General features: G+C 39.5%; 1 protein-coding gene across 2 annotated transcripts in view; it reads right to left on the reverse strand.

The window, feature by feature from the left end:
• The window catches only part of prkcsh (PRKCSH beta subunit of glucosidase II), an 83,445-nt gene that overhangs the window by 38,632 nt on the left and 28,064 nt on the right, over window positions 1–16,749 (reverse strand). Inside the window, exons 7-10 of one of the 2 annotated variants that reach the window (XM_069927195.1) lie at window positions 16,080–16,164; window positions 14,366–14,444; window positions 13,500–13,586; window positions 11,677–11,874 (exon numbers count right to left, since the gene is read on the reverse strand). In XM_069927195.1, the coding sequence (XP_069783296.1) occupies window positions 11,677–11,874; window positions 13,500–13,586; window positions 14,366–14,444; window positions 16,080–16,164 (449 nt within the window). The remainder of the gene's footprint in view (window positions 1–11,676; window positions 11,875–13,499; window positions 13,587–14,365; window positions 14,445–16,079; window positions 16,165–16,749) is intronic. The other variant, XM_069927196.1, reaches the window with a different exon arrangement.

The following is a 16,749-nucleotide window of genomic DNA, read 5'->3' on the forward strand; positions in this document are numbered from 1 at the left end:
TGAACTGTGCTGTAATGTTCTACATTCTACTACCCCAATCATATATTTTTTTGTAAAATGGACCTCCTGCTGAATATTGGGATCACTGCAAAGCTTTCTGCATCCATTGGAAGACAGCAACTTCAATTCAGGGGATGAGAACATTTGATAGGAGAGAGAAAAATCTGGGCACAAAGAATTTGAGGTTAAAGTTCATCTTTTTCTTTAGAAACAACAAATGTGTGCATGGATCCTCCAATTCAACAAATTTAAATGCAAAGGTTCCCACAAAAAAAAAAAAAAAAAATCGGAAGGGCAGCACAGTTACTCTCACAATTAGTTCAAAGCCATTAAAGCAACAGTGATTGATTGGGTCCAGGATTCAAATCCTGCACTGTCGGTAAGGAGTTTGTACCTTCTCCCATGTCTGTGTGGATTTTCCCCGGGGGCTCCAGATCCCTCCCTCCTTTTGAAACGTACCGAGTGTAGGTACCGAGTGCATGGGCTCATGGACCGAAAGGACCTGTTACTGTGCTGTATGTCTAAATTTAAATTTATATACATTATTTAATTAAAATTTAAATGTTGTGGGTAAGAAAATGGCACCAATACTTTTGTGTGCTTAAGGATCAGTTTTCACTTTCTATTGATGTACTAATACAATGGATATGGTTAAAATTCCCATGGATGTTCAGGTAGCTGATTAGTATTTCAAAAGAGCACCCTTAGGCACTCATTTGAATTATATAAAATGAAATTACTGACTGGGAGTGAATTCAAAAAGAAATTCTTCAATTCATACAGAACTAACAAAATCACATTACAGAATATTAGCTGTAGAGGGGTTTGAGATTAAAAAGAAAGAACCCACTCTCCTCCACTGAAGTGGTTGCCCTTGAAGAGAACCAAGAAATTACTCAATATTTTCAACTTTGTCAGACAGCATTATTGTCTGAGCATTCTGCAGTATGTGCTGAGCTGAGAGTAAGAACATAAACATGTCATTCATTGCAAAAAGCTGCCAGTACACATCAACAGAAAATGAACACATCCCTTGTTGGAGGGGGAGGAAGTACAAGATGCTTTGCAGGCTCTCGGCACAAAATGACTGCAGAGTCCTTTAGTTTACCAAGTGACCAAGCACCTTATTTCTTTCCCCAATATGTTAGTCACCATCAGACAGATCAGGAACGGGAATGGCATCATGAAACCCCAACCCTGGTATCAGGGTTCATGCTGTTGGTGTTGAAGGAATCCCAAAATATAAGGAGAGAAAGAAAGCAGCAAAGAGATGCATACTTCTTGAGATTAGAGGGGGGTGGGGGGGAGGGAGGGAGGCAGCAACCAAAAGACATGCTTCTCCAACATTCAAGATGATGGGATATCACAATGTTAGGATTTCATGGAAGAAAAGATGCAGGAGATGGGGAATGGTGGCATGCAGTACATCATGCTAAAAATCTAATTCCCTTCACAAGGCATTAACTGATCAGAGTTTCCACCATCCCAATAGGAAGTAGATTCCAGATGAACTGCCATGTGAAGTTTTACCTTATTTCTCTGATATTATCCTTTTAATTATGTACCTCCTCCCAAGTCCTTGAACTTCATGCCAATGGAAATGGCTTCCCCCAATTTACTCTGTCCAAGCCAGTTGTTGGATCCTTGCCTCTTGTAGTCTGTGTGGAGTTGCACACTCTCCCTCCATAGTCACGGGTTTCCCCCACCGCCTTGTCAATCTGGTGCAATGGCACGCCTGCTCCAGGTAGCCTGAGTGTCAGCAGGGGAGGCATCGCAGCTGCCAGGTAGACAAGGAATTTGTGCCAACTTTGGCTTCTTTATCACTAGTACATCCTCCTCTTCCCAGACTTGGACATTGTAGTGGGCCAACTTCAGACTCAAATCCTCAAGGTTTTAGAACTTCGGCAAGGATAGAGCCTGCCCCAAAGGCCTTGATGCTGACATATTTCAATTTCACGGTAGTTAGATGAAGAACCAATTGGATGGAATCTCGGGCATTCATTGATACCAGTCTCAGTTAAGGTGGTCTTTTAAGTGTTTCTTGCTGCATCACAACTGCCTGTCTTTGATAAATTTACCTGCTCACGACTCTCATGGATATGCCCAGAGCAGCTCCAAGGCAATGAAGCCAAACATCAAGGCTGTCAATGAGCTGGCTTCTGTACTCTCCCCAGCTGTTCTTTCGAACACGGTTTGCTGCTCAACCTCTACCTTGGAGATGAGTGACAATTTCAATCCAGGAACATTCAGATTGAAAGAACTACTTGCAAAGTGCTCAGCTACATAACTTACACATGGTGATAATAAAGTGGTACATTTGGTAGGAAGAATACGGAGGTTATGTAACATAGAATAATTTAGCCCTGTACAGGCCCTTTGCCCCTCAATGATGTGATGACCTAAATATTCCTTCCAAAAAAAAACTAAACCTTCCCTACCCCATAACCCTATTTTGTTTAAGAGTCTCTAAAATGCCCCCAAAGATCCAGCCTCCATCGTCATCCCCAGCAAAGCAATCCAGGCAACCACAACATTATGTAAAACTTACCCTAATGTATCGCCTAAACTTCCCTCCCTTCACTTAGTACTTGTGTCCTCTGGTGTTTGCTGATCTTGTCCTGGGAAACAAATACTGGCTGTCCACCCTATCTATGCATCTCAATCTTGTAGATCTCTATCAAGTCACTTCTCATACTTCTATGCTCCAAAGAGAAAAGTCCCTCTTCTGCTCACCTTGCCTCATGTTTCCCAATCCAGCCAACATCCTGGTAGATCTCCTCAGCAGTCTCTCCATAGCTTCCAGATCCTTTCTGTAATGAGGTGACCAGACTGAATGCAATACTCAAAGTGTGGTCTTACCATAGATTTGTAGAGTTGCAACATGACCTCTCTACTCCGGAATTCAATCCCCCAATTAATGAATCCCAGCATCTCAAGGCCTTCTAACAATCCTATCAACATGTGCAATGACTTTGAGGGATGTATGGATTTCAACCCCAAGGTTCCTCTGTTCATCCACACTCTTAAGTAAACGACCATTAACCCTGTACTCGGCGCAGAGTCACGTGATGGAGTAGTGGCCGGACGGTGAACTCCAGCCCTCTCCAGAAAAGTCGGGAAAAACAAGAGAAAATACAAAGGCACAGAAATACAAGTTAAAGAAAAGGGAGTATAAAGGTGGAAAGAAGATGGAGACAAAAGGAGAAAAATCAAAATCAACGATAAGAAGAGAGGAAGAGAAGACAACGGAGGAAAAAGGTGAAGGCCTTACCTGTCCGAAGAGGTCCGCTGTGGAGAGAGGAGCCCACTACCTCAGGTCGGTAGAAAAAGAACTACAACAATGGCTCACAGAGCCGAGTAAAAGTGCGCAACCGCGCATGCGCGAGGAGTCGCGCATGCACGATGCGCATGAAAAAAAACACACCGACGGGAGGGGGGACCAGCTGGGGAGTCGATCTCCACAGCTGGCAACAACAGCTGCAGAACACCTGCAGCAAGAAGAGACCACAGAAGACAATAGAAACAAGAAAGAAGAGGAGGAAAGGTCACCAAAGAAACAACAGATGGCCAACCCAGAGGAAGAAGAAGAGGAAGAATACAGTGAAATAGATAAAGGGAAAGGCAAGGTAAAGGATATACTTGCTCTTGTTAGAGGATACATGGAGTCATTTAAAGAATGGCAAACACAGGAATTCAATGATTCAAGAAGAAGAATAAACAACACAGAAGAGAAAGTGAATAAAATAGATATGACCTTAACAGAAATGGGGAAAAAAATGGACAAGATGGAAGAACGGGCAATAGCAGCAGAAATGGAGGTAGAAGACTTAAAAAAGAAATCGGAGGAATCTAATAAAAAAACTAAAGAGACACAAGAACTACTAGCTCAAAAAATAGATATAATGGAAAATTATAACAGAAGAAATAACATAAAGATAGTGGGCCTTAAGGAAGATGAAGAAGGCAAGAATATGAGGGAGTTTATAAAAGAATGGATCCCTAAGACCCTAGGATGTCCAGAACTTCAGCAAGAAATGGAAATAGAAAGGGCACATAGAGTATTGGCCTCTAAACCACAACAAAAACCAAGATCTATTGTAGTAAAATTCCTAAGATATACTACAAGAGAAAAGATACTGGAGAAGACAATGGAAAAAGTAAGAGAGGGCAACAAACCACTGGAGTATAAAGGGCAAAAAATCTTCATTTATCCAGATATAAGTTTTGAACTCCTAAAGAAGAGAAAAGAGTTCAATACAGCAAAGGCGATTTTATGGAAGAAAGGATATAAATTTACACTGAAGCATCCTGCGGTATTGAAAATATTTATTCCAGGACAACAAAACAGACTGTTCTCGGATCCAGAAGAAGCACGAAAATTTGCAGAACAATTACAAAAATAGACTGAGGGATGAAGACGGGTAATGAGAGTAAAAATGACCACGATTGATATGTATGCGGGTAAAGAGGTATAAGAGTGAATAGAGACAATGGGCATACGTGAAAGTATCTGTAATTAGAGGAAAACATAAATAGTATAGACAAGAATTAATAAGGGAAGGTAATGGAATAGAGAGAATAAGGAGGGAATTAAAAGAGTGACCTTTGTGACATATGAAAAGTGAAATCTTTTCTGGGGGGGGCTGGGTGGGGGAAAAGAGCGGTCACTGCAAAATCAGTTGACGCTTGCGAGTGGATTCGCAAATCCAAATGGAGAGGGGAGATGTGGTTGTCCGACAAGGGATAAAGGACAACTCAGGAGGGGAAGGGGAGATTGGGGATAAAGAAGATAGAAATAGGAGAATAAGGAAAATGTTGGATGTTGTAGGAATGTTGTCTGGTAAAGAGTTGAAAATAAGAAAACAAAATGGAAAAGGAGGAAAGGTAATGATGGAAAAATGGAAAGAGAAGATAAACAAAATATAAAATGGCTACGCTGAACTATATGACTTTAAATATTAATGGAATACATAACCAAATTAAAAGGAAGAAACTACTAAATTTACTGAAAAAGGAAAAAAATAGATATAGCATTTGTCCAAGAAACACACTTAACTGAATTGGAGCACAAGAAATTAAAGAGAGATTGGGTAGGACATGTAACAGCAGCATCGTATAATTCAAAAGCAAGAGGAGTGGCTATATTAATTAGCAAAAATGTGCCATTTAAAATAGAAGAGGAAATAATAGATCCAGCAGGGAGATATGTTATGATAAAATGTCAGATATATTCGGAGCTTTGGAATCTACTTAATATATATTCACCTAACGAAGAAGATCAAAAGTTTATGCAAGATATCTTTTTGAAGGTAGCTAATACGCAAGGGAACATACTAATAGGAGGGGATTTCAATCTGAATTTGGATCCAAATATGGATAAAACGGGGAAAAAAATTAACAGGAAGAACAAAGTAACCAAATTTATAATTAAATCAATGCAAGAAATGAAACTTGTGGACATATGGAGGAAACAAAACCCAAAAGAAAAGGAATACTCATACTATTCGACTAGACATAAAACATACTCAAGAATAGACCTATTTTTGTTATCAGCTAGTATGCAGGATAGAGTAAGAAAAATAGAATATAAAGCGAGAATGCTATCGGACCATTCACCCTTAATACTGACAGTAAAGCTAGAGGACATCCCTCCAAGAATGTATAGATGGAGATTAAACCCCATGCTACTTAAAAGACAGGATTTTAGAGAATTTATTGAAAAACAATTAAAAATGTACTTTGAAGTAAATACGGAATCAGTGGAAGATAAGTTTATACTATGGGACGCAATGAAAGCATTCATTAGAGGACAAATAATAAGTTATGCAACCAAGATGAAGAAGGACTATAATCAGGAAACAGAGCAGTTGGAAAGGGAAATAGTAAACATAGAAAAAAAATTAGCAATAAAGGAAGATACAACCAAAAGAAGAGAATTGGCGGATAAAAAAATAAAATATGAAACATTACAAACATATAAGGTGGAGAAGAATATAATGAAGACAAAACAGAAATACTATGAACTAGGTGAAAAAACACACAAAATCCTAGCATGGCAGCTTAAGACAGAGCAAACTAAGAAAATGGTATTGGCAACAAGGAAAAAAGACAAACAAATTACATATAATCCAAAAGAAATTAAGGAAAACTTCAGAGAATTCTATGAACAATTATACCGAACTGAAAACGAAGGGAAAGAAGGGAAAATAGATGAATTTTTGACTAAAATTGAACTACCAAAACTACAAATAGAGGAACAAAATAAATTAACAGAACCATTTGGAACAGTAGAAATACAAGAGATAATAAAAAAATTACCAAATAATAAGACACCAGGAGAGGATGGACTCCCAATAGAATTCTACAAAACATTTAAAGATCTAATAATACCGCCCCTCCTGGATGTAATCAACCAGATTGATGAGACACAAAACTTACCAGATTCATGTAAAACAGCAATAATTACAGTGATACTAAAACAAGGGAAAGATCCACTCTCACCAGCATCATATAGACCAATATCTCTGCTAAACACAGATTATAAGATAATAGCTAAACTATTAGCAAACAGATTAGCAGAACAGGTACCGAAAATGGTAAATTTAGACCAAACTGGATTTATCAAAAAAAGACGCACAACAGACAATATTTGTAAATTTATTAACTTAATTCATGCAGTAGAAGGAAATAAAGCACCTGCAGTAGCAGTTGCTTTAGACACAGAGAAGGCCTTCGACAGAATAGAATGGAATTACTTGTTCAAAGTATTGCAAAAATTCAGTTTACCGGAGAAGTATATTAATTGGATTAAAGCATTATATAAGGGACCGTTAGCGAAAGTGATAGTAAATGGACATGTATCAAAGCAATTTAACTTAAGCAGGTCAACGCGGCAGGGATGCCCACTATCACCATTATTGTTTGCACTAGCTATAGAACCACTAGCAGAATCGATAAGAATAGATAATAATATAAAAGGAATAAAAATAAAAGACAGGGAATATAAAATCAGTCTATTTGCGGATGATGTGATAGTGTACTTAACAGAACTATCAATAAAAGAACTATATAAGAAATTGAAAGAATATGGAGAAGTGTCGGGATACAAGATAAACGTAAATAAAAGTGAAGCAATGCCTATGAATAACGCGGATTTCTCAAAATTTAAGAAGGAATCCCCATTCAGATGGCAAATGCAGGCAATAAGATACCTAGGTGTACAAATAAACAAAAATCTAGGCCAATTATATAAACTCAATTACAATCCACTAATGAAAAAATTACAGGACGATTTAGAGCATTGGAAAGAGCTACCACTAACACTGATAGGAAGGATAAACTGTATTAAAATGAACATTTTTCCAAGGATACTATACTTATTTCAGGCATTGCCAATACAACTGACAGAAAAATTCTTCAAAGAGTTAAAGAAAATAATAAGGAAATTTTTATGGAGAGGGGGGAAACCGAGGATAGCACTAGATAAATTAACAGAATGGTATAAACAAGGAGGCTTACAATTGCCAAACTTCAAAAATTATTATAGAGCCGCACAATTAAGGTACCTATCAGATTTTTATCAAACAAGGGAAAAACCAGACTGGACGAGACTAGAATTAGATAAAATAGGGGAAAAGATACCTGAACACATATTATATAAATGGGACGAAAAATTGGTACAACATAGAACTTCTCCAGTATTACACCATCTCCTCAATATATGGAAGAAGATTCATGTAGAAAGAAATAAAACAAATTATCAAATACCAAAACTAATATTGACGCAAAATAAGCTACTCCCTTTTACAATAGACAACCTTTCCTTTAGAAAATGGGAAAAAAAAGGGATTAAAAGAATAGAAAATTGTTTTTCAGGAAGTAGATTCTTATCCTTTGAACAAATGAGAGATAAGTACAATATAACTGGAGATACAGCGCTGGCATATTACCAACTGAGATCCTACTTGAAAGATAAATTAGGAAGCAATTTGAGTTTACCAGAGGGAAGTAACCTTGAATATGTGATTACAGATACAATGTTAATCAAAAGATTTATAACAAATATGTATATTAAACTGCAAGAAAAGGAGAATGAGGAAACAAATGGTAAAACTAAACAAAAATGGGAACAAGATTTAAATATAAAGATAAAAAAAGAAACATGGGAGAAATTATGTTCTGGAACGATGAGAAATACAATAAATACGAGGCTGCGTATGATACAATATAATTGGTTACACAGACTATACATTACACCGCAAAAGTTAAATAAATGGGACCCAACAGTATCTGATAGATGTTTTTGATGTAAAAAAGAAAGGGGAACAACAATTCATGCAATCTGGACATGTGAGAGAGTAGAAAAACTTTGGGATGATCTCAATCAGATATTAAATAAAATAACAGAAAACAATATACCAAAGAATCCAGAGATCTTTCTCCTAAGTAACATAAAAAATAAAGAATTTGGAATTGACTTGGAAGATGCACAAAAAAGATTTGTTAAGATAGCCCTAGCCGTAGCAAAAAAATGTATTATGTCAACCTGGAAATTGGAAGATAATTTGAAAATACAACAATGGTATATAGAAATGAATAAATGTATTCCATTAGAAAAAAATAACATATAGTTTAAGAAATAATATTGAAATATTCGAACAAGTATGGGAGCCTTACATTAAATACAATAGCGAAAACCTACCGGGGACAAACATTACCTAAGTTGATGGAAGGAGAAGGAAAGAAAAGAATGGACTCTGTAGAATTTCTGGTGTATTTTTGTTGAATGACAACATTGTCTGACTGAATTAATGCAACCTAGATTGTATACCTAAAATGGATGAGAGGGGGGGGGTGGGGGGGTGGCTTGGGAGGAGGGATGGGGTGGGGGAGAAAAAGTCACTGTAAATGTGTGAAAAAGAAAAAGTGTATATCATGGCTATTGTGATTTATGGTGTGAAAAATAAAAAATTTAAAAAAAAAACCTGTACTCAGCCTTCTGGTTTATCCTTCCAAAACACATCACCTCACACTTATCCTGATTGAAATCCATCTGCCACTTTTCTGCTTAACTCTACATCCTGTCTATATCCTCTTCAGCTCCATCCACAACTCCTCCAACCTTTGTGTCATCCACAAACTTACTGGCCCATTGTTCCGCTTCTTCATCCAGGTCATTTATAAAAATCACAAGGAGCAGAAGTCCCAGAACAGACCCTTGTAGCACTCCACTAGTCACCAACCTCTAGCCAGAATACTTTCCTTCCACTATTACTTTCTTACTATAAACCAGTTTTTTATCCACACAGCCAAGGTTCCACTAATCCTGTGCCAGCCTCTCATGGGGGACCTTGTCAAATGCCTTACTAAAATCCATGTAGACCACATCTATCCTCATCAATTTCTTTTGTTACCTCCTCAAAAAACTCAATTAGACTTCCTTAATCTCTACATCATCCAGCACACAGGCCTGTTCAATTTCGACCTCACCGTGATCAAGGTCCTTTTCTCTTGAATACTGACGCAAAGAATTCATTTAGGACCTCCCCAACCTCCTCTGCCTCCAGGCACGTTGTTCTGTTCTTCACATACACCTGGAACACCTTGGGGGTCTCCTTAATTCTATGTGCCAAGGCCTTCTCATGCCCCTTTTGAGCTCTCCCGTCCTTTCTTAAGCTCCTTCCTGACTACATATACTTCTCATGACCCCTTACTGTTTCCTGCTTCCCATATCTAATATACGTTTCCTTCTTCAACTAGTTGCCACACCAGTTTTGTTAGCCATGGTTCCCTCTTCCTACCATCCTTTTCTTGTCCCAATGGAAATCTATCTTGGACCCAGCACAGTTGGTCCCAAAACCCTCCACATTACTTCTGTCCTCTCACCCTTAAACATCTGTTCCAATTTATTTTCACGTTCCTGACTCATCCCTTCAGAATTAACCCTTCCCCAGTGACTGTTTTTATCCTTATCCATAGCTACATTGAAGCTAATGGAGTTGTGGTCACTCTCACCAAAAGGTTCCCTCACCGAGGTATCTGCCATCTGACCTGGTTCATTCCCCAGGTCCAGAATGGCCTATCCTCTAGTCGGCCAGTCCACATACTGTGTCAGGAATCCTTCTATACACCTGACAGATTCAGTCCCATTTATCTCTCTTGCAGTCAGTAGGTGCCAGTCAATATTAGGGAAGTTGAAATCACCCATAATTACCACCATGAATTTCCCATACCATTCCAAATTTGCCTGCTTATCTGCTCCTCAGTGTCCTGAGGGCTATTTGAGGGCCTATAGACTATTCTCAGCACAGTGACAGCTCCTTCCCTATTTTTTGACTTCCACCCACACCAACTCAATGGGCACTCCCTCTGCAGCGCCTTCGCTTTCTACAGCAGTGATACTATCCCCAACCAGTAATGCTACTCCTCCCCCTTTTCTACCTCCCATCATATTCCTTTTAAAATATTTAAACCCCAATATCTGCATCATCTAATCTTGCCCTTCCTCTAGCCAAGTTTCAATAACGGCCACAACATTGTAGTTCCACATACTGATCCATGCTCTAAATTCATCCCATTTATTCCTAATACTCCTAATGTTGAAATAGATACATTTCAACCACTCTAACCAGCTACCTTTACATCTTGTCCCCTGCCTGCCCCTCCTCACCAACTCAGAGCACATGCTTTTGTCCTTCTGCCCTAATCTCTGCACTCACATTCTGATTGGCAAATTGCTTAAGAATGCAAGATTCAAGATTTGGCTACTAGGTGCACAAAACTTTGAAGCCTACACAAGTTTAATGAGGAAAGGGTCATCTTACAAACAACTCACTTATAAAAGGAAGTTACACTGAATCTTTACAAAACATGGGTTTCAGGCGCCACACATATGAAAGACTATCAAGGCCTGAAAGGAAATGCAATAGACTTCCAAGAATAGTCACACAACAGAATTAGTGCAAGAGATAGAACTGTATGCAAGATCATGAAAAGGTTTTGACTGAATAAATCAAGGACCTATTGCCAACCAGAAAAGATACACAAGTTATTGTCAAAAGAGCCCAAGTTAACTTTCTAAAGCAGAGAGAGAGAGAGAGAGAGAGAGAGAGAGAGAGAGAGAGAGAGAGAGAGAGAGAGAGAGAGAGAGAGAGAGAGAGAGAGAGTGCAAGATGTGAACTGCAATTCACTACCTGAAAGGGCAGAGAAAGCAGGCTCAAAACAACTTTCAAAAGGGAACAGGATAAATAGTTCAAGTGAAAACATTTACAGGGTAGCAGAGTGGGATTACATGCATCAAGAGATGCCATAGGCACTACAGAATGATGGCTCCCTTCCATGCAGTATAATTTTATCATTCTATTAACTTTTATTTAACTGATAGTGAAGAAAGTCCTATTTTGTGTATCAGCTGTACAGGAGCAGTGAGATTTTTCTCCTCTCTTCTACTGAGAAGCCAGAATGCTTCGGGGCAGTCACTGCAAGATAGCTGCCATGGTTACAGTTCATGCTTGATGACTGACAGCAAGCACACAACTCTCAAATGTGAGATAGCAGCAAACCAGCTCTCGATGGATCAAAATCTCATATATAAAAGGCAACTCTGCTGCTCTGGATCTCCGAAGATTTCAAACATTTAAGTTCAATCTCAATAGTATCTTGTTTCCTTTAAATTACCTTATATTCTTCTTCGCCATCTTCATCTTCGCCATCGTCATCTTCGCCATCGTCATCATCAACACCGTCATCTTGGTCTTCGCCATAATCATCGGCGTCGTCGTCACTCACCCTCTGATCTTCATGGTCCAGTTTAGGACTGCTGTCTGCTTCACCTTCCACAGGAATCTCTGGGGCAATCGGAGTCTCGGTTACTGCCTGTCACACAAAAAGGATGATTGGTCTCAAGAGGCTTGTGAAATACAAGCCATGCAGTTAAGATGCAGGGGCACCAAATTCGAATTTTTCGTCAAATCAGCTGTCCTGATGAAGAGCTTTGGCTGGAAATGTCGACCATTCTTTTTCTCCCCCAGATTCTGGTTGACCTGCTGAGTTTAAATTTAAACATACATAAAGTACATTAACATGCCCTTTTAACCCACAAGCCTGTGTCCAATTACATCCATATGACCTACAACTCCTGGTATGTTTGAAAAGTGGGAGAAAACTGGAGTCCCAGGAGAAAAACCCACATAGACACGGGGAGAACACACAAACTCCTTACCATCAGCACAGGATTCGAACCCCAGTCCTGATCGCTGGCAATGTAACAGCTTTGCGCTAAATGTCCACGTCAGCTGCAGGCTCGTTTGTGGCTGACAAGTCCGATGCGGGACAGGCAGACACGGTTGCAGCGGTTTCAGGGGAAAATTGGTGGGTTGGGGTTGGGTGTTGGGTTTTTCCTCCTTTGCCTTTTGTCAGTGAGGTGGGCTCTGCGGTCTTCTTCAAAGGAGGTTGCTGCCCGCCGAACTGTGAGGTGCCAAGATGCACGGTTTGAGGCGAGATCAGCCCACTGGCGGTGGTCAATGTGGCAGGCACCAAGAGATTTCTTTAGGCAGTCCTTGTACCTCTTCTTTGGTGCACCTCTGACACGATGGCCAGTGGAGAGCTCGCCATATAACACGATCTTGGGAAGGCGATGGTCCTCCATTCTGGAGACGTGACCCACCCAGCGCAGCTGGATCTTTAGCAGATTAGATTAGCTAATAGATTGGATTTGGCCTCAATTTTTCAGAAGCTCATCTGTGGTTCCCATTAGGTGAAGGCTTCTGCCAATGTATAACTAAAAATTAGAGGCAGTAAGCTTCTGGAAGTGTACAAAGTAACTGAGATAAGTAGACAGTTCCAAATGTCAGAGAGCTATGAATAATTAGTACTTGAGAGTATTCAAGACTGGAACCAACAGACTCTCTCTTTCTTTGGCTTGGCTTCGCGGACGAAGATTTATGGAGGGGGTAAAAAGTCCACGTCAGCTGCAGGCTCGTTTGTGGCTGACCAGTCCGATGCGGGACAGGCATCGGAGACTGGAACCAACAGACTCTAGGGTCAAAGGAACCACAGAATTATGGGGATCAGGTAGGCAACTGAAACTGAACATCAGCACAAGGCGTATTGCGGTTTCCTATGCATATTATTTTAGCTAACTGAACTATAATTGGAGTCTCAGGAAGACGAAAATGCAACAGAATGTCAAAACCCAACTGATTTCCATTGTTTCCAATGTGCTCATGTTGATTAAGAATAAATTAAAAAGTGTGCATCATGGTTAATGGGGTTTATGGTGTGAAAAATAAAAAATTTAAAAAAAAAAAGGACACCATGCGTCCATGTCTGAACAGCTCCAAACAAAGGCTTGTCTTCTTCATATATAGTCACTTCAATAAGCCAAATGATCATTAGCATTAGAGGGTATTGTACTCCAACAGGAAATCAATGTATCTCTGATAAGTTATAAATTTAGCACACTTAAAAGATACAACTTGAAGGCAAACCAAATTGACTACCTCAGACTTGTACTTGTCCTGGATGCCTGCCCACACAGACTCCTGGAAGCTGGTAGCATCAACCTGATTGGCTCCTCCCAGTAGGGTCTAAAGGAAATTATTTAAAATAAAAATTAGACATTCTTTATCATAATTTACTTCTCAATTCTGATCAGAAATCCCACAGCCACATTTCAACTTAGAAACCTGGAATTTTTTGCAGAATTCAGAAATTCTCCCCAAATCCTAAAACTCCATCTTCCAGAAACAGCATCAAAACTTTCAAGTACATTGATCTACTTCCCAGAATAAGAAACCTTGTGAGCCATGAAAGCAGCAGAGAGGGAAAAAAAAATACTGGGAATGATTGACCAAGGCACTCAAATTCACTCCCTGGCCCATGTGTAGCATCAGTTTAACCAACAGAAGAAATGCAGTTGTTAAGTGTACAAGCTGAACCCCTTTGCTCTGGGGAAGTTGGTAGAAAGTGCAGAAGTACGTGGATGTGAAAGAGTACACTAAATGAAAGGACAAAAAGAGAGCCATAAATCATCTTTGGGGCAGCATAGGGTGCAAAGTCCTTGAATTGGATAAGTTTGGCAAAACTAAATACAGGGGTTGGCGCCCACCTTCAAATAATGAGCGTACAAATGAAGAGGAGGTTTTTGGTTTTTCTAAGTCATTTGTATCAATTACATTCCACTGGTTAACAAATCTGGTAAAAAATGAGAAGAAGGGGATAGTAAGAATTGGGAGATTTAATCCAATCTGCAGGCTGGGAACTAACAAATGACACCAGTAACCACAGTATTAGTCAGAGATGTACCACTTTCAATCTTTCTATGACAGACGGTAGAACTCTAGCAAAGATAAAGTTGCTGTTGTACCTCAGCTTCCTGCTCGGAAACCATACTATCCCCATCGCTGTCCAACTCTGTATGAGTCTGAATTTCATTCACTGAAATACTGAAAAGAAAAAAAACCAATTCAATTCACATTTTTCTTTCCTTTATATCGGTCTCAAAAATCAATGCTTTAAAAATTGCTGTCTTCCATCAGAGACCACAAATTAAATTTGATCCAATAAGATAATGGACTCCAAACTTGGATTTAAATTGCATACAAATTTTGGAAGCACCCACGAAGAAAAGGGAAAAGCTCACTGTTCTTTTGAATTTCATTTGATACTGCTCATGCCTCCCAATTGACCTGCAACCTCTGTCTGATTTGAACTTGGGAGGAAACCAGAATATCCAGAGGAAACCCATGCAGATGCGGAGAAAACGTACACTGCTGACAAACAGCGCTGGATTCGAACCCCAGTTGCAGCTCTGCCAACCATGCAGCTCCATCTCTTTAATAGATGAAAGAGCAGACATTGGATCGTTCCAAAACTGTGCGCTCAAACTTATTTTCTAATCAGTAAAAACATCAGTGTTCAATATAAAGATTTTTCTTCAATTTGCTTTGATACACGTTTATTGTCACCTGATTGCACAAGTACAATCCGACGAAACAGCAAAAACACGCAGACACACAACCAGACACAAGACACGTACAAACAACATTATGCAGGACAAGTATTCATTCAGGTCTACCTTGTATAACATGGTTAATACGTTCCAAACAAGTTGAGTGTTATGGAAAACAGCACTATCAAAGCATTATTACAACTTGCTTTAATGATATGTTCCAATCCTATAATTATTTATTCTTTTACCTAGAACTCTTATGCAAACATGTGGATCAAATATTTAAAAGGGATACAGAAAACTGACAAAGATCTTTATTGGCAATAAGTGACGATTGTTCAAGAAGATATTTATCATCAAGTCTAGTTTACACTTCTTTAGTTCCGACTCCCCTCGCCGGTCTCCAGCCAACTCAGCCGCAATGCTCATCATGCCCAACCCATCAGGTGAGGAGGGGGTGGAGGCGGTCTCAGGGCTGCGGAGACACAGAGCCAGGTGATCGTTGGATGCCTGCCTTCTGCCCGGGGCAGTGATTGCCCACTCAAGATGGGGACCGACTGCATTATATCAAAACCATATTATACAGGGTACATCTGCATAGAAATATACAGTACTTGTCCAAAAGAGGCACACAGCTGCAACGCGACCTCAGACAATTTTATAAACCTTTTTCTTTCACTATCTAACACTGGGAAAGAGGATCTACAGGATCTAAAAAAAGTGCTGGAGAACTCAGCTGGTCAAACAGTGTAAAGGTCAATACTACAGTATAATTGGGCAGTATATAAAGGACACTGTTTGACCAGCTGAGTTTCTCCAGCATTGTGTTTTTATTTCAGCCACAGCGTCTGCCCACTGTTTTACTTTTCGATGATCTGACCAAGTTTTAAAAGAATGCTCAAAGAGAAAACCAGCAGCTGCAGGCAACTGCAATATGAGGAGCTTATTCAGAGAGATTAGACGCAAGTTGTGTGAATAAACACTAGAGTAAATTTGAAGTCCGACCTTGTGAGAAGGAGAGAAGATGAACTGTTTTCAGTCCCACTAATAAAATGCAAGAGTAGCTAATTGGTGGACATTGCAAACAAAAACTTGAAAAAGGGAAATCAGAAAAGGCTGATGCACTCACAAACCATCTTCATTATCATCCAGCTCCTTAAATGTTTCAGCAGCCCTGGCTTTGCTCTTCTCCAACCTCTGTGCAGCTTTAATCTCTGTCAAAGGAAAAGGCACATTAAGAGTCATTTAAACTAAGATGGCAAGGCAGCAAAACCAACAAATAAAGTCCATCCAAGGTTCACTGAAAAGCTTCTGTTGTTTTTGCTTGTCACACCTTTTAATTGTTCACTTTGAAGGTCAAAACATTATGACAGCTTCCAACAATGTGAGAGAGCAGCCATCACAAAATAATGCTAACTAGTGTTTTGTCATATCAAAAAAGCCTTGCTACTCTTTACCGAACATTCCTTCCCCTTGTCAAGGACATACTGCACGGAGACAGCTGCAGCTAATGCAAAAGAAAATGCTGCAAAACTGAATTGGAAAATACGACAAAGAAAACCACAGATTGCAAGGGGGGAGTTCTAGGGCATATATAACCTTGGTTTCAAGGTTAATTTAAAACCATTCAATCTTCTCTGCTGCTGCTCGGATGTCATCAGAAAACACCCCTTGCAAGCACAGGCAGATTGGGCAAATATTCATGATGCACTCTAGAAAAATGCTGTACCACTGCACTGAATCATATTCACCCTGCACGTTTAAAAATAATTTGCTCACATGAATTATTTATTGGCTGG

Source organism: Narcine bancroftii, chromosome 3 (genome assembly GCF_036971445.1).
Source record: "Narcine bancroftii isolate sNarBan1 chromosome 3, sNarBan1.hap1, whole genome shotgun sequence".
Taxonomy (NCBI): Eukaryota; Metazoa; Chordata; class Chondrichthyes; order Torpediniformes; family Narcinidae; genus Narcine; species Narcine bancroftii.